This window comes from Podarcis pityusensis, assembly GCF_964106645.2.
Source record: "Podarcis pityusensis genome assembly, chromosome: 2".
In the NCBI taxonomy this organism is placed as follows: Eukaryota; Metazoa; Chordata; class Lepidosauria; order Squamata; family Lacertidae; genus Podarcis; species Podarcis pityusensis.
Window position 1 is genome coordinate 115,921,917 of NC_138029.1, and position 21,901 is coordinate 115,943,817.

General features: G+C 48.0%; 2 protein-coding genes across 3 annotated transcripts in view; one reads left to right on the forward strand and one right to left on the reverse strand.

Moving 5' to 3' along the window:
- The window catches only part of NOTCH4 (notch receptor 4), a 98,306-nt gene that overhangs the window by 41,140 nt on the left and 35,265 nt on the right, over nt 1–21,901 (reverse strand). The window lies entirely within an intron of this gene.
- Nucleotides 6,487–14,773, forward strand: LOC308469709 (uncharacterized protein). Its single transcript, XM_080992563.1, has 4 exons — nt 6,487–6,627; nt 7,928–8,645; nt 9,789–9,885; nt 11,786–14,773. Exons 2-4 carry the CDS (start codon nt 7,950–7,952, stop codon nt 13,012–13,014), a joined length of 2,022 nt encoding a protein of 673 aa, XP_080848689.1. The 5' UTR covers nt 6,487–6,627; nt 7,928–7,949; the 3' UTR covers nt 13,015–14,773.

The window sequence follows — 21,901 nt, forward strand, 5'->3', positions numbered from 1 at the left end:
CCCCACACAATGCATGGGAGGAGAAAGGTTTCCTGTTACCCAGGGAACTCTCGTCAACAGGGTGGGGAGAATGTGGGGCGGCGGGGGGGGGGTGAGGACAACCCTGGAGGGGGCACTGCACCCAAAAGAACATGGCACTGTCGACTAAGGCATTAGAGGACTTGCTGCAACCCTGCGCTGAGAAGAAAGGGAGGCCAACACGACTGCACCTCACTGCCAGGCAAGAAAACTCTTCCCGTCATGGGCAAATGTTGCACAAAAGCTGAAGCAATTTGGTTTTGATGCAAGAGACCCAAGTTCGAATTCCAGCCCTCTAGTGCAGTTGTTGTTGTTGTTGTTTAGTCGTTTAGTCGTGTCCAACTCTTCGTGACCCCATAGACCAGAGCACGCCAGGCGCTTCTGTCTTCCACTGCCTCCCGCAGTTTGGTCAAATTCATGCTGGTAGCTTCGAGAACACTATCCAGCCATCTCGTCCTCTGTCGTCCCCTTCTCCTTGTGCCCTCCATCTTTCCCAACATCAGGGTCTTTTCCAGGGAGTCTCCTTTTCTCATGAGGTGGCCAAAGTATTGGAGCCTCAGCTTCAGGATCTGTCCTTCCAGTGAGCACTCAGGGCTGATTTCCTTCAGAATGGATAGGTTGGATCTTCTTGCAGTCCATGGGACTTTCAAGAGTCTCCTCCAGCACCGTAATTCAAAAGCATCCATTCTTCGGCGATCAGCCTTCTTTATGGTCCAGCTCTCACTTCCATACATCACTACTGGGAAAACCATAGCTTTTACTATACGGACCTTTGTTGGCAAGGTGATGTCTCTACTTTTGAAGATGCTGTCTAGGTTTGTCATTGCTTTTCTCCCAAGAAGCAGGCGTCTTTTAATTTCGTGGCTGCTGTCACCCTCTAGTGCAGTGGGGGGCGGGATTTCTCCTAATATGCCCGAAAACCCCAGAGAGTTTGTAGGAGACAGTACTGAGCTAGATAAGTGAGGGAGAACACTGGGGCTCCAATGTGGCCCTCCAATCCTCTCTGTCTGGTCCACGCCATTCAGTCTCCCCGGACCACACCTCTCCCCGTGCCTCCCACCCTATGTATGTGGCTTTTGCCGGCCTAGGCTTTTCCCCTGAAGTTGTCTAGAAGAAGAATAGAGTGAGGTCTAGGGCGGGCCTTGGGTGGAAATCCCGGAGAGCTGCTGTCAGTCAGTGTTGACAATACTGAGCTAAATGAGCCAGTCCTCTGACTCAAGCCCAATCTGCACTAGACCTATACAGTCATACCTTGTGTTGTGTCTACTTCATGTTGCGTCTTTTCGGGTTATGAATGCAGCAAACCTGGAAGGGTTTACTTCTGGGTTCGCTGCACGCGCATGCGCAGAAGCGATCTGAGTGCTTTGCACATGTGCAGAAGCAATCTGCGCACTTCGCACATGCGCAGAAGCACTCTATCGTGCCGCGCGTGTGCACAGAAGCTGCACTCTAGTTGTGGACTTTTCAGGGTGCGAATGGCACCCTGGAACAGATCAAGTCCGCAACTAGAGGTACCACTGTAAAGCAGAGTCACTTTAAGCAGCCCTAAGAATTCTGGGAACTGGTGTTGTTTATTAAGGGTGCCACTATTCCTGTCCCAGAGCTACAATTCTAAGAAGGGCTTGTCTTGGTATTCAAAAGCCAAGTTCGTTGCTTGCGAATGCTGGGTTAGGCCCCATCTGCACAGTACATTTAAAGCAGTATCACATCACAGTCACAGCTTCCCCGCCCCCACCCCCCAAAAAATCCTACAAAGTGTATTATGGGTTGTTATGTACTGAGTTGAATAGGATCCAAAATGCAGCAGTCCGATTGGTCCTAGAACAATAGGATTCAGAATGCAGCAGCCTGGTTGGTCCTAGAACAATAGGCTCCAAAATGCAGCAGTCTGATTCGTCCACAGGAGCCACCCAATCCAGCTCCAGGTGGAAGTGAATCCGCGACCTGATTGGCCTACAGGTGAATCCCGGAATTAGCCAATCATACGTTGCCCATTGTGTAAATAATGTATATAAAGCAGACATTCTGGGGGAACTTCCATTCCTCCTCACCACTATGAGTTGAATAAAGAGCATGAAATCCACTCTCGACTCCGAGTGTATTTCATAGCCATTCCAGTAATAACAAACCCAAAAGGGTATGATTAACTTGGCTGGGAAACAGGGAAATGTAAATACTGTGGCACCTCTGGATACAAACGGGATCCGCTTCGAGCCCCATTCGTATCCTGAAGTAAACGTAACACATGACTGCGCGGGTGGTGTTTCGCCACTTCTGTGCATGCGCATGATGTCATTTTGAGCATCTGCGCATGCGCGAGCGGCGAAACCCAGAAGTAACATGCTCCGTTACTTCCAGGTTGCCGCGGAGCGCAACTCGAAAATACTTAACTTGAAGCTACTTTAACCCGAGGTATGACTGTATCTCTTTTGTTACACTTGATGGGTGTTTGGTGGAGGGCAAGGAGAACCAAAGGGCAGAGTCCAGGATGCTCAGATTACTGCCACCAGACCTCCCCTTTCATGATGTAACCGTGATGTATGAGTGATGTAGTTTGGGGGGGGGGATGGAACATGGGGATTAGCAGCTAATAAAAGTTTGGGTTCTCTTTTGTTCGGGGCTTCCATCTTGTTCCACCTTGTGGCAGGTGGGAGTCCTGTCGCGACAGTCTTCAATAAAGACCAAGCCTACTGGCTGCTGTTTTGCTCTGGTATTCCTGGCTGGTTTTTTGTCTAAGCGAGCCCTCAGATTTCTCTGTTAACAGTTCAGTGTCCCATCTAGTCCAGCATCCTGTTCAATGGGCAAACAGGTGGCTCTGGAAAACTCTCCAGCAAGACCTAAGCACAAGAGCATTCTCCCCCCCCCCCCATGGTCCACAGGATTCAGATGCATCCCTGCCTCCAACAATGGAGGCAGCCATCATGGCTGATAACCATTGATAGCCTTAAGGTAAAGGGACCCCTGACCATTAGGTCCAGGCGTGGCCGACTCTGGGGCTGCGGCGCTCATCTCGCTTTACTGGCCGAGGGACAGCTTCCGGGTCATGTGGCAAGCATGACTAAGCCACTTCTGGCGAACCAGAGCAGCACACGGAAATGCCGTTTACCTTCCCGCCTGAGTGGTACCTATTTATCTACTTGCACTTTGATGTGCTTTCGAACTGCTAGGTTGGCAGGAGCAAGGACCGAGCAATGGGAGATCACCCCGTCATGGGGATTTGAACCGCCGACCTTCTGATCGGCAAGTCCTAGGCTTTGTGGTTTAACCAACAGGGCCACCCGCATCCCTTTTATTGATAGCCTTACTCTTCATGAATTTGCCCAGTCCTCTTTTAAAGACATCCAAGTTTATCATTGCCTCCTGCGGGAGTGAGTGCCACAATTTAACTATGCCCTGCATGAAGAAGTATTTATTTTCTTTTATCTGTGCTTGTGGATAGAAGCTCCAGTCCTTTCTTGGAGACTTTTGCAGGGGGTTCTCTAGCTAAGGGATATCCTGCCATCTCATCTTCAGCTTGGGATGCTGTTGGGTTTCTTCCAGTGCAGCTTAGTCTAAGATAAACGAAAGACTTAGATAAACAGGATGAGCTTCGGAAGAGACCCGCTATATCATTGTGATTTGAGGAAAAGCTGGAACTGTTACAGGGGCAAGACGACGATACATCAAAAGCTGTGCAGATAGCATTGCAGACAAGCACCTTTGTTATTGAACTTCATGAAGCGGTTGAGCAGAGGGATGTATCACAAAGCATCTATTTTTATCCCCCCCCCCCTTTTTTGGAACAGTTTTATTTGAGTTCGGGATTTTTACATACGTTATATTATCTCCTTCCAATTTTTAAATTTCCTGTACAATTTTTTCCTTTCCCTCCCCCCCCCCCCACATCCATTGGAAGGGTTCAAACAATTATCCTCAGCCATGCTCATGGGCATAGTGTCTTTAGTTTTCATCAAATGTCATTTGTTCCAGTAGTTTTTATCCATTGAAGATAGGGGCTCCATCTGTTCCTTATCGTGGTGGACTTGATGTTGTTTCCTGTGACATGACTGCGACAATGTCTGACTGAATAAGTTCAAACAAATAACTATTCCATTCCTCTACTTTCCATTTTTCTAATCTTGAAGTTTCTTTTTTGAATCCTTTTCGTTTGTCGATACTCAATCTCTCATTGTAGCCATACCCTCTAATTTCTTCAAATTTCTTCAAATTTAGCTTATTGTCTTTTTCTTCCAATATCATTCTATGCGTTGCCCAGTCACCTTTTGCATCTTTCCTTTTTACAGCCGTGGCTTCTATCGGAGAGGTCCACCAGGGGGCTTTAGGTTCCAACAACATCTTGTATTTCTCCTAGATCTTATAAAGAGATTTCCTGATTATATGTTTTAAAAAGCCCCTGTGCGCCTTTACCTTATTGTAAACTAAATATGCATGCCAGCAGAATCGGTTATCGAAAACCTCTAGGTCTAGCAAATCTGTATCTTTGAGTATGATCCACTCCCTGATTGCAACTCCAGTCTTAGACTCCAACTCCCATCCACCAGCATGGATGATGGGAGTTGAGGCATTGAGGGGCAGGCAATATCTGGAGGGCCACAGGTTGCCTATCTTTGGTCTGAGATATTGAAATACTCTGATGGCCTAGGGCATTGAATTTCAACTGGTCTCAGGTGGGTTACTACAGCAGCAGCAGCAGCAGCAGCGGCACACAAACGGAGTAAGCCCCATTAAACACCAATAAACTTCTGACTAGCCATGTAAACCACTGTACTGTAAGTTAATTGTTCAATGAATTCTTAACTGAGTGCCAGGCTTCGAAATTTCTAAAAATTGCATCCGTTGCTCCACCCACTGGTCACTACTGCCATGTGGCCCTTGGAAAGCTGACCATAAAGGAATGTGGCCCTCAGGCTGGAAATAGTTATCCATCCTGGAGCGCAATAAGGAGCCAGTCAGTCAAGCAAAATTGCTTTAGCAAAATTGCGGGTTAAGTACTTAATTCGTTCTAGAGGTCCGTTCTTAACCTGAAACTGTTCTTAACCTGAAGCACCACTTTAGGTAATGGGGCCTCCTGCTGCCGCCGGAGCACAATTTCTGTTCTCATCCTGAAGCAAAGTTCTTAACCCGAGGTACTATTTCTGGATTAGCGGAGTCTGTAACCTGAAGCGTATGTAACCTGAAGTGTCTGTAACCCGAGGTACCACTCCTTCAGAACCCAACTCTCCTCAAATTTTTGCTTCTGAGCCTCTCTAGATATAGCAGGGAGCTGCTGCCTGTACAGTGGTACCTCAGGTTAAGTACTTAATTCGTTCTGGAGGTCCGTTCTTAACCTGAAACTGTTCTTAACCTGAAGCACCACTTTAGCTAATGGGGCCTCGTGCTGCTGCTGCGCCGCCACTGCGCAATTTCTGTTCTCATCCTGAAGCAAAGTTCTTAACCCGAGGTACTATTTTTGGGTTAGCGGAGTCTGTAACCTGAAGCGTATGTAACCCGAGGTACCACTGTATATTAATAAGGCTGCAACCTTGTACAGTGGTACCTCTGGATGCGAAGGGGATCCGTTCCAGAGCCCCGTTCACATCCTGAAGCGAACGCAACCTGTGTCTGCACGTGCGCGGGTCACGATTCGCCGCTTCCGCGCATGCGAGTGATGTCATTTTGAGCGTCTTCACATGCACGAACGGCGAAACTCAGAAGTAACATGTTCCGTTACTTCTGGGTCACTGCGGAGCGCAACCCGAAAACGCTCAACCTGAAGCTACTTCAACCCGAGGTACCACTGTATACCTTTACTTGAGAGTACGTCCCACTGAACTTAGCTCTGAGCAGCCCTGAACAAGAGTTGCCCTGTACATTATTTATTCTTCTGTTTATTGCTATTATTCCCGTTGCATTTACAGCCGGTATTTCCTCCAAGGGAATTCAGGTAGTTTACATGGTTCTCCCCCCATCTGCCCCGCCCTCCATTTCAATCTCACAACAACCCTGCGAGGTAGGTTGGGCCGAGCAAGACATTTTAATCTTGCTCCACCCGGGTCCTAATCCACCACCCCAACATCTCGAAGAAACATCGTCTCCAGGCACTGCGGTCGTCTGCAAGGGATTCCCATTCTCTCCCCAGACAGACAGATGCCCCTAAGAATGACACCGGTTTCACACAGACAAAACGCAATGTCTCTGCGGTTGGAGGGCCATCTGTCGTGGTTGCTGTAGTTGAGATCCCTTGCATTGCAAGGGGTTGGACTGGATGACCCTCGGGCCCCCTTCCGACGCGACAATTATATGAGTCTTCCCTTCTCTCTCTCTCTCTCTCTCTCTCTCTCTCTCCCCTCTCTTCTTTCTCTATCTCCCTCAAGGGGTTAAGTGCAGCGAGATTCGCGCGCCTAGAGAGGAGGGAAACCAGAGCCACAGGGCGAGGAAGGGAAGGGAAAGAGTGCGCAAAGAGATAGAAAAGCAGTGAGGTCACTTTCCTGCCCCACCTTCTCCCCTTCCTGGTGCGAAGCTTCCCTTTTGCACCGCCAGCCCTCCCTCCCCCCTTCCCATCATTTCCTTCTGCTGGGGACGGCAGGAGCCCGGAACGTGGACGGTTTGCAAAGGCAGTGGAAGCAACAGGCGAGTGAAATAATAATAATAATAATAATAATAATAGGAGTCAGGATTCCTGGGAGGGAGAAGAGGGGTGGGAGGTGGGAATCCCAGTCTCCCAGGTGGAGGCAGGCAGGCAGGCAGGAGTACCTAAGATGAAACGTGTTGGCTAACACACACACACACACACACGTGTATGCTAACAGCAGCCTCCTTCTGCAGAAGATCCGCAAGCCTGGCGGCAGGAGCAACTGCTTTGCAATGCAGAAGGTTCCCCCGTTTCAGGCGCGGAGTGAAGGCACAAAGTGCCCGCGCCCTCCCAGATCCAGGACACGCTCATATGAATCTGTGATCAGCATCACAGCCAAGCACAGACAAGCCCTTCCAGGAATGAGCAGCGCCTGCGGTTGGTGCACCTGCCTTGCATGTAGAAGGCCTCGGTTCAGTCCCCAGCGGCATCTACAGGTTCAGCCTGAAAGCCTGGAGAAGCGCTGCCGGTCAGTGTTTTGACAGCACTAAGCAGAGATGCCAGAAGGGGGAGAAATGGAGGCAGTGAGAGATTTTACTTTCTTGGGCTCCATGATCACTGCAGATGGTGACAGCAGCCACAAAATTAAAAGATGCCTGCTTCTTGGGAGAAAAGGAATGACAAACCTAGACAGTATCTTAAAAAGTAGAGACATCACCTTGCCATCAAAGGTCCGTATAGTTAAAGCCATGGTTTCCCCAGTAGTGATGTATGGAAGTGAGAGCTGGACCATAAAGAAGGCTGATCAGAGTTCAAGGATGTTTTCCAGCCCAGGGGGTGTGAAGCAGGGCAAGTGAGGGATGTGGCCTTCTTGGGAGACACCTGAGGGCCATGTACAGAAATCACATTGCTTCTCTTTTTACTCTTTCCCTCTTTTTCTGCTGTTCCCTGTGTTGAGTTTAAGATTGTAAGCTCCTTGGGGCAGGGACCTCTTGCACTCAGTGAAGTGCCATGCGCAGGGACTTTGTCCTGGAAAATTCAATTGCTTTGTTTTTTAAAAAACTGTTTTAATTGCTTTGGAATTGTTTTATTTCTTCATTTTAACTGTGTGTGGATTTTGTAACTTGATTTCATATTTGCAAACCACTTAAAAAGCCTTTTTGGCATACAAACGGATAAATAACATTAATTGCCGAAAGTCAATTTGTCTTCACAATGCGGCCTTAAGTGCACATCCGCATTCCCCAAATTGAGAAGCGACAGGGATGTGGTGCGTTCAAGGGAGATACTTATTTGGTCCAATCTTGCACCACTTTCCTTTTTTCTACTTAAACTCATCAAATTTCCTTTCCTGTCTAGGTGCCACGTGCCAGGAGTCAAAATGGAGGAGCGGGCCTCGCCAGGACCTACGTCGGTGAAGGGCATGCCAGGGAAAGAACTTCGCATTGTCCAAATTGGGACGAGCGCGGAAATGATTCCGCCTCGGGTTAAGGAAGAACCAGAGGATCGGGTGCAGGAGTTCTGGGAAGCCAGGAAGCAGGAATTTCTGAAGACAGCAGCACCGTCCTCGTATCCCGGGTGGGGAGACGCACTATTGCCTCGGCCCCCGACGGAGGAGAGCTCTGCAGGGACGAAGGCCTCCTTTGAAGGGGCGTCGGACACTAAGCAGTGGTCCAGAGAAGAGAGTGCGGATCTGGCCCTGCTAGGCCTGAGCGGCAAGGAGGTCCACGAGGCTCAGGAAAATGCAGACGCCTCTGTGGGAGTGAAGGAGGAGATCCCGGACGCAGACGCCCTAAACATGGAGATGCGCTGCCAGCGCTTCCGGCATTTCGGTTACCGGGAGGCCGAGGGTCCCCGCAAGGTCTTCTGCCAGCTCTGGGAGCTCTGCCGCCAGTGGCTGAAGCCGGAGAGACACACCAAGGAGCAGATCCTGGAGCTGGTGATCCTGGAGCAGTTCCTGATGATTCTGCCCCTGGAGATGCAGTGCTGGGTGCGGGAGAGGGGCCCAGAGACCGGCAACCAGGCCGTGGCCCTGGCGGAGGATTTCCTGTGGAGGCCGCAAAGGACGGAGCAGAAGGTGAGGGCAGATTGCTTGTAGAGCAGGAAGGGACCCCAGGAGGTCATCCAGCCCAACCCGCTGCTCAATGCGGGGTCAAAAGTTTATTTATTGTTTGTATCCCACCTCTTACCCAAGGAGCTCAAGGGACACTGCAGATCTGAATTCGCTACTGAATACACACCAGGGTGGATTTGATTTAAATCAAATCAATTTAAATCACTATTTAAATCATTAGTCAGTAAGGCTTGGTTTAAAATAATTTTTTTTACAGAAAGACTCATTCTTGCTGGTATAATCTTAATATTTACAACCAATCAGATGAAGGTTTCCTTTTTGGAATAATAAATTTTCAGAGTAGTTTTTACAGTTATATCAAAAATTACTGATTTGGTTATATTATTAGAAATACATAGACCAATAATTATGAAATTATTGTGAGGAATAACAACAACCACAACAACAATAATAATAATTATTATTTATTATTTATACCCCGCCCATCTGGCTGGGCTTCCCCAGCCACTCTGGCGGCCTCCAAAAAAATATTAAAATACTGTGATACATCAAACATTAAAAGCTTCCCTAAACAGGGCTGCCTTCAGATGTATTCTAAAAGTCTGGCAGTTGTTGTTCTCTTTGACATCTGGTGGGAGGGTGTTCCACAGGGAGGGCACCACTACTGAGAAGGCCCTCTGCCTGCTTCCCTGTAACTTGGCTTATCGCAGTGAGGGAACCGCCAGAAGGCCCTCGGTGTTGGACCTCAGTGTCCGGGTAGAACGATGGGGGTGGAGACGCTCCTTCAGATATACTGGACTTTAAAAAATACTTAGACTGAGTTTTGGCACACATGAAAATCTTAAACAAATCCTTATTTCCTGATGAGTAGCTTTTGGACTATAATGTAACTTAAATCGAAAACTATCTTTAGAAAGATTTTTCCTCCGAAAGCATTTTATTTTAAAAATCCGATTTAAATTTTAAAAAATCTGACTTTAAAAAAAAAATGATTTAAATTTAAAATAATCTGATTTTTTTATCTTTAAAAAAAATCATTGATTTTTGTCCACCCTGATACACACCAACATACATGTGCATATTCACATGGATTTCCAAACTCATTTAAAATAACGTATTGCATATTGTCCTTATTTTTTTCCCCAGACAGTGGAGGATCTGGACAGTTCTGCTGCTGGTTCCCCCAAGTCGGAGCTGGATCCGTCGGACATTGTGAAGATTGAGCTGCCCATGGATGGTGATGGTGAGGAGACCCAAAGTGGGGTTTGGGGGGGAGGTGGGGTACAGGTGAGGACAGAGCCCTTTGACAAAAGATTGAAGCTGCTGGTCAGAGGCAGGGATGCCTCTGAAAATCAGTTGCAGGAAACCACAGGAAGGGACACGGTTTGGATATGTAATTCAAAACCTGTTTGAAGTCCATATCGCGATATCGGTTTCATAATTTTTGACCTTGCAATTTGTCGCAAATCATAATGTTTGTGTGTGTTCTGCAAAAATTACAATATGGAAAAAACCATGAAGCCAGCCAACGCTTTTCTCGATTCCTACAGCCCCTGTTATTTAATTTTTTTAAAATTATTTATTTGGTTTTTCAAATTAAATTTTTTACAGAGATGTATATATCAAACGGGACGCGGGTGGCGCTGTGGGTAAAACCTCAGCGCCTAGGACTTGCCGATCGCATGGTCGGCGGTTCGAATCCCCGCGGCGGGGTGCGCTCCCGTCGTTCGGTCCCAGCGCCTGCCAACCTAGCAGTTTGAAAGCACACCCGGGTGCAAGTAGATAAATAGGGACTGCTTACCAGCGGGAAGGTAAACGGCGTTTCCGTGTGCTGCGCTGGCTCGCCAGATGCAGCTTGTCACGCTGACCACGTGACCCGGAAGTGTCTGCGGACAGCGCTGGCTCCAGGCCTATAGAGTGAGATGAGCGCACAACCCTAGAGTCTGGCAAGACTGGCCCATACGGGCAGGGGTACCTTTACCTTTACCTTTTATATATCAAACATAAATCATAAAAATAAGATTCCAAGAAATCTCCTGGTCATTTCCTCCCGCATCTTTTGTGATGATCCAAATCTTTTACATCTCCATTGTGTCCGGTATTCATCCTTAGACTGCAAGATATATCCCAACCCTACTAATAGTTTTAATGGCTTCCAATGGTCTTTAAAATTAGTTATAAATTTTCCCCATTCCTTATTAAAATCTTGGTCTTCCTGATTTCTGATTCTTCCGGTCATTTTAGCCATTTCAGCATAATCCATCAACTTCATCTGTCATTCTTCTCTAGTAGGGACTTTATCTTCTTTCCATCTCTGGGCATACATCTGCAGCCCCTGTTAGCTCTGCTGGCTCAGCTCTCCCCCGACTCATGCAGGGGGGCAGCGGATCACAAGAGCAGACGCCAGCAGAAATCACGATGCAGGAAAAACCGTGAAGCCAGCCAGTGCCTCTACTTAGCTTATAAACTGTACTTATACAGTGGTACCTCGGGTTAAGTACTTAATTCGTTCCGGAGGTCCGTTCTTAACCTGAAACTGTTCTTAACCTGAAGTACCACTTTAGCTAATGGGGCCTCCCACTGCTGCTGCTGCTGCTGCTGCACCACCGGAGCACGATTTCTGTTCTCATCCTGAACCAAAGTTCTTAACTTGACGTACTATTTCTGGGTTAGCGGAGTCTGTATCCCGAAGCGTCTGTAACCTGAAGCATATGTAACCTGAGGTACCATTGTACTGCGATGTTTAGCTGCTGATATAGCACATACAGTGGTACCTCGGGTTACAGACACTTCAGGTTACAGATTCCACTAAACCAGAAATAGTACCTCGGGTTAAGAACTTTGCTTCAGGGTGAGAACAGAAATCGTGCAGCAGCAGTGGGAGGCCCCATTAGTTAAAGTGGTACCTCAGATTAACAACAGTTTCAGGTTAAGAACGGACCTCCAGAACGAGTTAAATTCTTAATCCAAGATACCACTGTAGTTGAAAAGCAGATAGTGCCCAGCTCTACTTTTGCTCCAATCCTGCTTTCTGGTTTCCCACTGGGTTCTGGTTGGACACTGTGAGAACGAGACCCTAAGCTAGATGGGACATTGGCCTGATCCAGCAGGCTCCTCTTAACCCCTTATTTGCGTTATTTCAGGAGTCAGTGACCAGCAGCAATATATCCTTGGGGGAGCGGCCGGCTTGGAGGAGGGGATGTATGGCCACGTGAGGAAGAAGGTGGTCTTGGGCCCCCGTCCGAAGACCCCGAAGGCACCGCCCAAGGAGAAGCCCCACAAGTGCCAGTACTGCGGGAAGATCTCTGACTGCCGCGCCCACCTGATCATCCATGAGCGGACGCACACGGGCGAGAAGCCGCACAAGTGCTCAGCCTGCGGCAAGTGCTTCACACGGAAGGAGTCCCTCATCATCCACGAGCGCTTCCACACGGGTGAGAAGCCGTACAAGTGCTCGGCCTGCGGCAAGACCTTCAGCGACAAGATCGGGCGGCTGATCCACGAGCGGACCCACACGGGCGAGCGGCCCTACAAGTGCCCCGAGTGCGGGAAGAGCTTCGGCACTCGCTGCAACCTCCTGCGCCACCGGAGGGTGCACACGGGGGAGAAGCCATACCGGTGCGCCGAGTGCGGCCAGAGCTTCCGCTACCGGCCGCAGCTGGTGATCCACGAGGGCAGCCACAAGGGGGAGAAGCCCTACAAGTGCCCCGAGTGCGGGGAGAGCTTCAGTCAGACGCGGCACCTGGTCATCCACAAGTGGACCCACACGGGGGAGAGGCCCCACAAGTGCGCCGTCTGCGGCAAGAGCTTCAACCAGAAATCGGACCTGGTCACGCACACCCGGACCCACACAGGCGAGAAGCCGTACGCCTGCTCCGAGTGTGGGAAGAGCTTCATCTCCAGCTGCCAGCTGAGGAAGCACGAGCGGATCCACACGGGCGAGAAGCCCTACCAGTGCGCCGAGTGCGGGAAGCGCTTCACCTACAGCTCGCACCTGACGACGCACAAGCGCACCCACACAGGGGAGAAGCCCTACCAGTGCGCCGACTGCGGCAAGTGCTTCATCTCCAGCTCGCACTTCACCGCCCACAAGCGCACCCACACGGGGGAGAAGCCCTTCCGCTGCGCGCACTGCGGGAACGGCTACATCCAGAGGTCGCAGCTGGCCAAGCACGAGAGGTCCCACACGGGCGAGAAGCCCTACGCCTGCTCCGAGTGCGGGCAGAACTTCCGCTGGAGCCAAGGCCTCAAGAAACACATGCGGACGCACACGGGAGAGAAGCCCTACCAGTGCCCCAGGTGCGAGAAAACCTTCTCCAGCTCCTCCAACCTCTCCCGGCACCAGAAGATCCACGCCAGGGAGAAGCCATAGCGCCAGCTTCGTTTCCGGATCCAGTGGTGGGATCGTGGGTGCAGTCGGGTGCAGGGATACCAAAGAAGGACGTCCAAAACGCCCAGGGGTTCAGTCCTAGTGCTTTATTCAAAAAAAGGTGCAGACTTCCAGCAAAGCAAGTGAATATACAATGGTACCTCGGGTTACAGGCGCTTCAGGTTACAGACTGCGCTAACCCAGAAATAGTACCTCGGGTTAAGAACTTTACCTCAGGATGAGAACAGAAATCGCACGGCGGCAGCGGGAGGCCCCATTAGCTAAAGTGGTACCTCAAGTTAAGAACATTTTCAGGTTAAGAACGGACCTCCAGAACGAATTAAGTTCTTAACCTGAGGTACCACTGTAAAAATTATCTGAGCTCCTTGCTACAACAACTAATTGTGGGGTTATCTTGACTACCAAGATGGCGTCTGCAGGCCTTCCAGAACATGCCGCCTTTGGTTCAGCACACTGACAAGCAGTGCTCTCACCTCTCTGACACCTCACCCTGACAAAGCCTCTGGGGCTGCTGCAGCGAAAACCCGCTTTGAGGGACTTGTTTCTCTTCTCCCTGCCAAAAGGCACACTCTCCTCCAGCTGCCAGCTGCCCGGGAACTGCAAGGGAGGGGCACTCTGGCTCACAGAACCAGCAAGTGGAAGAAGGGCTGCTGGCTGGTTTTTTCTGGTATTGCTTTATGCCAGGTTTGGGGAACTTGTGGCCCTCTGGATGCAAGACTCCAGTTCCCATCATCCCCAGCCGATGCGGGCAATGGCCAGGAATGAAGGGAGCTGCGGTCCAGCAACACCTGGAGAGCTTTGGGTTCTGCCATTCTTGCTTTTGGAAGTAAGCCTGAAGTAGACTCTGAATATGCAAGGATGAGGTTTCATGGTTCAAGTGTGTCATGGGCCAGCTTTGAGAATTTGCTTAATTGAAAGAGCCAGAAAACGAGTTCAGACGCAACACTATAGAAGAAGAGGAGTTTGGATTTGATATCCTGCTTTATCACAACCCGAAGGAGTCTCAAAGCGGCTAACATTCCCTTCCTCCCCCACAACAAACACTCTGTGAGGTGAGTGGGGCTGAGAGACTTCAGAGAAGTGTGACTGGCCCAAGGTCACCCAGCAGCTGCATGTGGAGGAGCGGAGACGCGAACCCGGTTCCCCAGATTACGTGACTACCGCTCTTAACCACCACACCACACTGGCACTGTAGCCCGAGCAGATTGGAATAAAATTCAGATGGAAAGGGAATTGAAATATTTAGGCTGCCATCCCAGCCCTGCCCACTGAATTCAGTGGGACTTACTCCCAGGTGTGTTGAGTTAGGATCGCTGCTTCTGCAGGGCTGGTGTCTTAAAAAGGTTGGTGCTGGATTTAAAAAAGTAAACCTTGTTGGCAAGGAACGTGATGGGTTTGTTGGTTTTTAACAGCTCTGATGGATGTACACAACTGCTTTTAGGCACTGGGGAAGAGAGAATATTCTATTCCATTGTATTATAGAGGATGTTTATCAATTTGCCATTGGTGCGTACCTACGTTATGGGCACATTTGTTTCTCAGCCACTGTGATCCACCCAAAGCAGAAGGCAATATGTACAAAGTCACAGCAGTTAGATTTTAGCAACTATACTGACTGTAGGTATTGTGTTAAAACTAACTCCAGATCCTCATTAAATTCTAGCTGCTGTATCTCATGTGTAGTGGAATGTGCATTGCATTAAAAAATAAATGTCTTGCCCTTCCCCTCCGAGGAGCTCAAGGAGGTCTCCACTGTTTCCTGCCCAACCCCAACATCCTGTAACAACCTGGTAAGGTGAATTAATTGAAAGCATCAGGCCAAAAGCTGTTGTTCCAACAGTGGCCAACCGGTTGCCTCTGGGACGGTCGCGAGCAGGATGGGAACAGCTGACTCCCCACTTATGGCTCCCAGAAACTGGTATTTGGAGGCACTCAAAGGGATTTCTAGCTGAGATTCCGTGATTCAGTTGTGTAATGGAGCACCACCATGCTCTGTTCTCCTGGGGTGCTATTTGCCAGAATTCTGCATGCCAGATAAGTCTGCTTTTCTCAGACAGAAATCCACCAAAATAAGCAGGTGAAGAGGTAAGGCTATGTAAGGTAAAGGTAAAGGACCCCTGGGCGGTTAAGTCCAGTCAAAGGAGACTATGGGGTTGCAGTGTACACACCACAGAGCCATAGCATACAGAGCATAACACAAAAACACAGGAAGAGCCCAGCTAGATCAGATCAAGGGCCTATCCAGCCCAGCCTCCTGCTTTCACAGAGGCAAACTAGATCCCTGTGGGAAGCTCACATATACAGAACAACAAACCCCTGTGTTGCAAAACTTAACACTACAATCAATACAAGCAACACGCAGACCAGTATACTAGATAGCACTGTAATTCTTATTGCATTATATACATGATTTAATAACAAAAACAAAATGTGTGCACTTGTCAATTCTCTAATATATTTGAAATCAATTGAACACACGTCTGTCAATCTTTGAAAGTCCGCAGAAGTATAATAAGTCTATGGTTGAAACAAAGTAATATATGCTATCCTGTGGGCTAAGTGGTAAAACTTTTTTTAGGCGTGCCAAAGTAGTAGGTGAATAACAACGGACAGTGATCCCGGATAATCTGACTGTTTCGCTGGAATCTTCTTCAGCACAACTAGAAAAGAATTCAAATATGAAACCATGACCTGTGTACATGAATACTATATAAACTTCACACGTTACAATCCATATGCTACAACTACAATAAGAAGAACAAAGGTACATACCCCATAGATTAGAAAATTGCACAAGGAGCAGTGGTCATATGGATATGTAACCACTGGTACCAGTTACATGACACCTGAAGCATAAGTAACCATTCCCAGGTGGTGCTCATTACAGGGAGAATGAATTGCAGTAAGTAAATTTAAAGGTACAAAGCGATATAACAACAATAGAAAAGCATCAAATGAAACAATTTAAATCCAGTTCAGAATTGAGTCCTTCAGGGTGAATGGTCTTAAACCTAAAAATGAATTGAGATTCTTTCTGTCGTAGCCATTTTTCATGATCTTGTCTTTTGTTGATGGTTTTCTGATTCACCCACAGTACTGTGAACAATAAATCCCTATCAGAATGATTCTGCGATATAAAATGCTCAACCAGAGGAGCTTCCAAGACAGCATTTCGGATGCGGGAACCATGTTCCCCTATCCTTACTCCAACCGCACGAGTGGTGGAACCAACGTACAAGAAGTTACAGGGACACCGAATTAAGTATACGACATCTTTAGTGGGAAGCTCACAAGCAGGACTTCGGCACAGGATCACTCTCCTGTGGTTCCCAGTAATTCCTGGTTTTCGGAAGCACTGCTGTCTCCCGCAGTGGAGAGGGAACATGGCCATCATGTTTCATAGCCACTTTTGGCCTTATTTGCCATGAAAGTTCCTCCCCGCATTTTTCACTTGCCTTAACTCGGATGATTAGGCCCCTGGATCATGGCCTCAGTGCAAGAGAAGATCATCGTCATTATTTTATTTATTACCTGCCTTTTACTAGCAGGTCCCAGAGCGGGTTACAACAATTTGAAATTTGGAGCACATATTGCTGTTGGCATTTGTCTTTCTCAAGAGACAATGGAGTGCGCTTCCGGGGGTAAAGCCAAACGGCTGTGTTAGCAGTGCCCAAGTGACCTCCGTGGGGCACAAGACTAGGCAGTGTGTTTGGAGGTCCTGGGCTGCCCAGAGGATAAGACACACATCCCTTCTCGTCCTCGCTGATGGGGTCCAAAGGAAAGCAGAGCAAGACGTTTGGCACCAGCTTGGCTGCAGGAGTTGCCAGAATGAGTCGTATGAGTGGGACCCCACTCCAGATTTGTTTAGGGTTTACTCCTTAGCCTTTTATTCTACCAAAGGTATCCCACAAGGCAACAGAGGTTTGGGACCAGAGTTTTCCTTCTTGTGCTACCTTTTCCAAGCACAATTCAAAGTTTTGGTGCTGACCTTTAAAGCCCTAAACGGCCTCGGTCCAGTATACCTGAAAGAGCGTCTCCACCCCCATCGTTCAGCCCGGACACTGAGATCTAGCTCTGAGGGCCTTCTGGCGGTTCCCTCACTGCGAGAAGTGAGGTTACAGGGAACCAGGCAGAGGGTCTTCTAGTGCCTGCCCTGTGGAAGTTTCACTCGTCCAAGCAGCCTGTCCACATCCTCGGAGGTAACAGACAACTCAGTGTGCAGAGCCCTGCTGAGAATAAACACCGCAGTAGCAAGCAATTGTCACGACTTGTCCACACCCAGGCAAATGTATACATATTACCTATTCAAAAATCAGCCTTCGTCAGCTTGGCCAGAACGTCCCATCAATCTACCTGGCCCACAAGGGCACAGGTGGCAACTATCCAAGGCTTACAGGTAGCTCCAAGGTCTGGCCCCAGAGCCCAACATCCCTGGCCCCAGAGATAAGCACAGCATCAAAGCCAGCCAATTAGCAACTGCATATGCATATGTGAGGTCATTCTTGCAACAACTACCAATTAGTTATGGCACAGAGATTGGCACCCAGGGGGGCAGTGCAGTGCTCCGCCTGGGGGCGATTTTGTCACACACACCCCGGTCAGGGATAACATCCAGGGCGGACCACCCACACAGCCCCCCCTTCCTATATCCCTGGTGTCAGAGTGATCTGTCTAAAGTGAAACAGAGAAAGATCACTAAATGTTTATAGGGGAAACCTGTGCAGGAACAGAGAGAATACTGCTGAGGTGAAAGTAAAAACCTTTCGTAAGAACCGGTAAGACAATTCAAGTGAGAGCGTACCTGTGTTTGAATAAGCAGATTATAAATATATTCTTCTCAGTTACGTGTTTAGGAAAGTAAAGTACTTTTGAGTAGAAAGAGCCTGGACATTGTAGAGTCTGCAAAAAGAAACTAACACCTAGAAGAGCTATATAGCTTCCTATCTGTAAGCAGCTCTCTTACTTTGGATATCATCAACATTCACACAGAGAGACTTTAATGTATAAAGGTTGGGGAGTTGAGAGGTAGGGAGAGAGAGTGGGGGGAGGGGGTAGTAAACTTTAATTATTTTACAGAGTCTACATGCAAGGTTTTTGTATTAATGTGAGATGGGTAGGTTCTCTTTCTATTCATTTATTAGTATTTATTGGCAGTGGGAAAGATTGGGGCCCCCAGGGCACAGTTGGTTGCTTTCAGTTGACTGCAGTAAAGGTGGTGGAGGCTGAACCATTTGGAGGAACAGATTGTTGCAATTCTTGGAAAGGGATGGAAAAGAGCATGGCTACATCGTGGTTTGGTTCTTCAAGTACTTGTCGTTAAAGTTGTTCCGTGGAATTCCTGATGTGGACCTTGTGTGGAAATGAGTTCTCTCCATCACAAGAATAATTTTCGAAGCTTTACTGCAGACCAGTCTTAAACAGTCTTACAAAAAGATAAACACGATAAAGTAGCACGTTGCAAATAATGTTCAGTCGTTTATGTAATTCAGTCAGCTTTCCTCTCTCTGGTCCCAGATGGAGATCCTAAGCTTCTTCTTCATTGCATAACTTATTTGCAACTGCTGCTGCTTCTCCTAGCCATCTCCAGCAAGCACCCACTGACTTCTGCTTGTAGGGCAGCAGCTGAAGAAGGAACAAAAAGGGTTTTCTTGTGTGAGTTTCTTGTGGCTGATTAGCTGCTCTCCCTGTGCAAAGGTCAGAGGGGGCAGGGCTTCTGTTGAGGTAGGTGATTAGCTGTGGGAGGAGCTTATCAGAGCTTGTAGGGCAGCAGCTGAAGAAGGAACAAAAAGGGTTTTCTTGTGTGAGTTTCTTGTGGCTGATTAACTGCTCTCCCTGTGCAAAGGTCAGAGGGGGCAGGGCTTCTGTTGAGGTAGGTGATTAGCTGTGGGAGGAGCTTATCAGAGCTTGTAGGGCAGCGGCGCCATCTTTTAGATTTAGGGGAGCTAGTCTCAAACGTTGTTGGGGGAGACCTAGGTTTTTTGGGGGGAATTATTTGGCCTGTCTTCATGCTTTTTATGATGGAGGACCGCTGTAGTCACCCCCAACGACACGTTCTCAAGATGGAGGGTGAGGGAACAGCTGCAGTCGCCTGCGGTTCCTGCGCAATGTTTGCCATCTTGCCAAAGGTTGCAGGCAGCTTTACCTGCAGCAATTGCATGTTGATTGCCCTCTTAAAAGACAAAGTCCAGCAACTGGAGGAACGTGTAGCTACGCTCCAAAGAATTAGAGAGCTGGAGCTCTTCTTGAAAGCAACAGAGCACACCGTCTCCACCAAGGAGGAGACAGGGGACTCCCCTGAGAAGGAGGGTAGTTCACCAACACAGGAGCCAGATATATGGAGAAACGTGACTCAAAGAAGTAGGAGGCCCAGGGTTCGCGCTGATTGTTTAGAAATACACAATCGCTTTGAGGTCCTCTCCCCCAGCATGGAAGACGAAGAACAGACTCCATTTGAGGATCTCTCCCTCATTACAGTCGATCAGGTATATGAAGACGAGCAGCAAAGTCAGCCCTCAGGGAATGTGCAGGCGACCTTGGAACGGACAGCTCACGGAAGAACTCCGACCAGACCTAAGAGGAGGCGTGTAGTGGTGATAGGGGATTCCCTACTGAGGGGAACAGAAGCAGTGATCTGTGGGCCTGACAAGATGTCTCGGGAAGTGTGCTGTCTCCCCGGGGCTAAGATCCAAGATGTGATTGAACGACTGCAAGGAATCATAAAACCCACTGACAAATACCCCTTCCTCTTGGTTCATGTGGGAACCAATGACACTGCAAGCAATAGCCTCCAGAAGATCAAAAGAGATTACGAGGCTCTGGGCAGGAAATTGAAGCAATTAAATGCACAAATTGTCATCTCATCTGTCCTCTCAGTTGAACGACGTGGCCCAGGGAGAGAGGGAAAAATAGAGGAAGTGAACAACTGGCTTCGCAAATGGTGTAAACAGGAACGGTTTGGATTCTTAGATCATGGAATGCAGTTTCTTGAAGATGGACTTCTGGCAAGCGATGGGCTGCACCTCACAACGGTTGGGAGGAATGTTTTTGCCAAAAATCTCAGAAACCTCATCAGGAGGGCTTTAAACTGACTAATGTGGGGGAGGGAGACAGTGCTCCTGAAGGTAGGAGTCTATCAAGTGATGAAGATGATCATCCAAATGTCATAGACCAAATGGGGCAAACAGCACGCAGACCTAGTGGTGAGAGGAAAAAATCCTTAAATAAGAGACACGGAGGAATGATTAATGGACTTCAATGTCTGTACACTAATGTGCAAAGCATGGGAAATAAACAAGATGAGCTTGAGCTCTTGGTACAGCAAACTAAATATGACATAATAGGCATCACTGAAACCTGGTGGGATAAGTCCCACGATTGGAATGTAATAATGGAGGGATACAATCTATTTCAGAGAAACAGACCAGACAAGAAAGGAGGAGGAGTGGCGTTATATGTCAGGGATGTGTATACCTGTGAAGAGATCCAAGATTTAGAACCTCAAAGCCAAAGTGAGAGCATTTGGGTCAAAATTAAGGGAGAGAAGAATAACAGTGACCTCATTGTGGGAGTTTACTATAGATCCCCAAGCCAAACGGAGGACATAGATGATGCCTTCCTGGAACAGATGGCCAAGCATGCAAAAGGAAGGGAGATAGTAGTAATGGGGGACTTCAATTACCCGGATATTTGTTGGATGTCAAACTCAGCCAAGAGCATAAGGTCAAACAGATTCCTCACTGGCCTTGCAGACAACTTCATTGTCCAGAAAGTGGGAGAAGCAACAAGAGGAACAGCCATTTTAGATCTGGTCCTAACCAATGTTGATGACCTGGTTAGTGGGGTAGAAGTGGAAGGATCATTAGGCGCGAGTGATCATGCTCTTCTGAAGTTTACTATACAGCGGAAAGGAGCAGCCAAGCATACTAAGACTCAATTTCTTGACTTTAAGAAAGCCGACTTCATAAAACTTAGGGAAGTGCTGGGTGAGATCCCATGGACAGTAATACTAAAAGGAAAGGGAGTTCATGATGGCTGGGAGTTTGTTAAGAGGGAGATAGTAAAAGCACAACTTCAGGCAATACCAATGAGACGGAAACATGGAAGGTGCCTAAAGAAGCCAGGGTGGCTATCTAAAGAACTTTTAACTGAGTTAAGATTAAAAAAGGATGTGTACAAAAAATGGAAAAGGGGGGAAACCACCAAAGAGGAATTCAAACAAATAGCCAGCACGTGTAGACACAAAGTCAGAAAAGCTAAAGCACAGAATGAACTCAGGCTTGCTAGGCAGGTTAAAAGCAACAAAAAAGGCTTTTATGGGTATGTTCGTAGCAAAAGGAAGAACAAAGAAACAGTGGGGTCACTCAGAGGAGAAGATGGTGAAATGCAAACAGGGGACACAGAAAGGGCTGAACTCCTCAATGCCTTCTTTGCCTCAGTCTTCTCCGATAAAGAAAACAATGCCCGACCTGAAGAATTTGGAGCAAATGATTCAGCAGAGGAAACACAGCCCAGAATAACTAAGGAGATAGTACAAGAATACTTGGCTAGTCTAGATGTAATCAAGTCTCCAGGGCCAGATGAACTGCATCCAAGAGTATTAAAAGAACTGGCAGATGTGATTTCAGAACCACTGGCAGTCATCTTTGAGAAATCCTGGAAAACAGGCGAAGTCCCGGCAGACTGGAGGAGGGCAAATGTTTTTTTTTTAATAAAATTTTTATTGGGTTTTCACATTTTATATAGACATTACAAACACACAAAGACAAAGACAAAGACAAACATGTATAGTTTCAAATCCTTACTTTCATAACCACATTCTCTGACTTCCCCACACCTCCCCTTCATACATCCTAATTCCAATAGTTAGTTC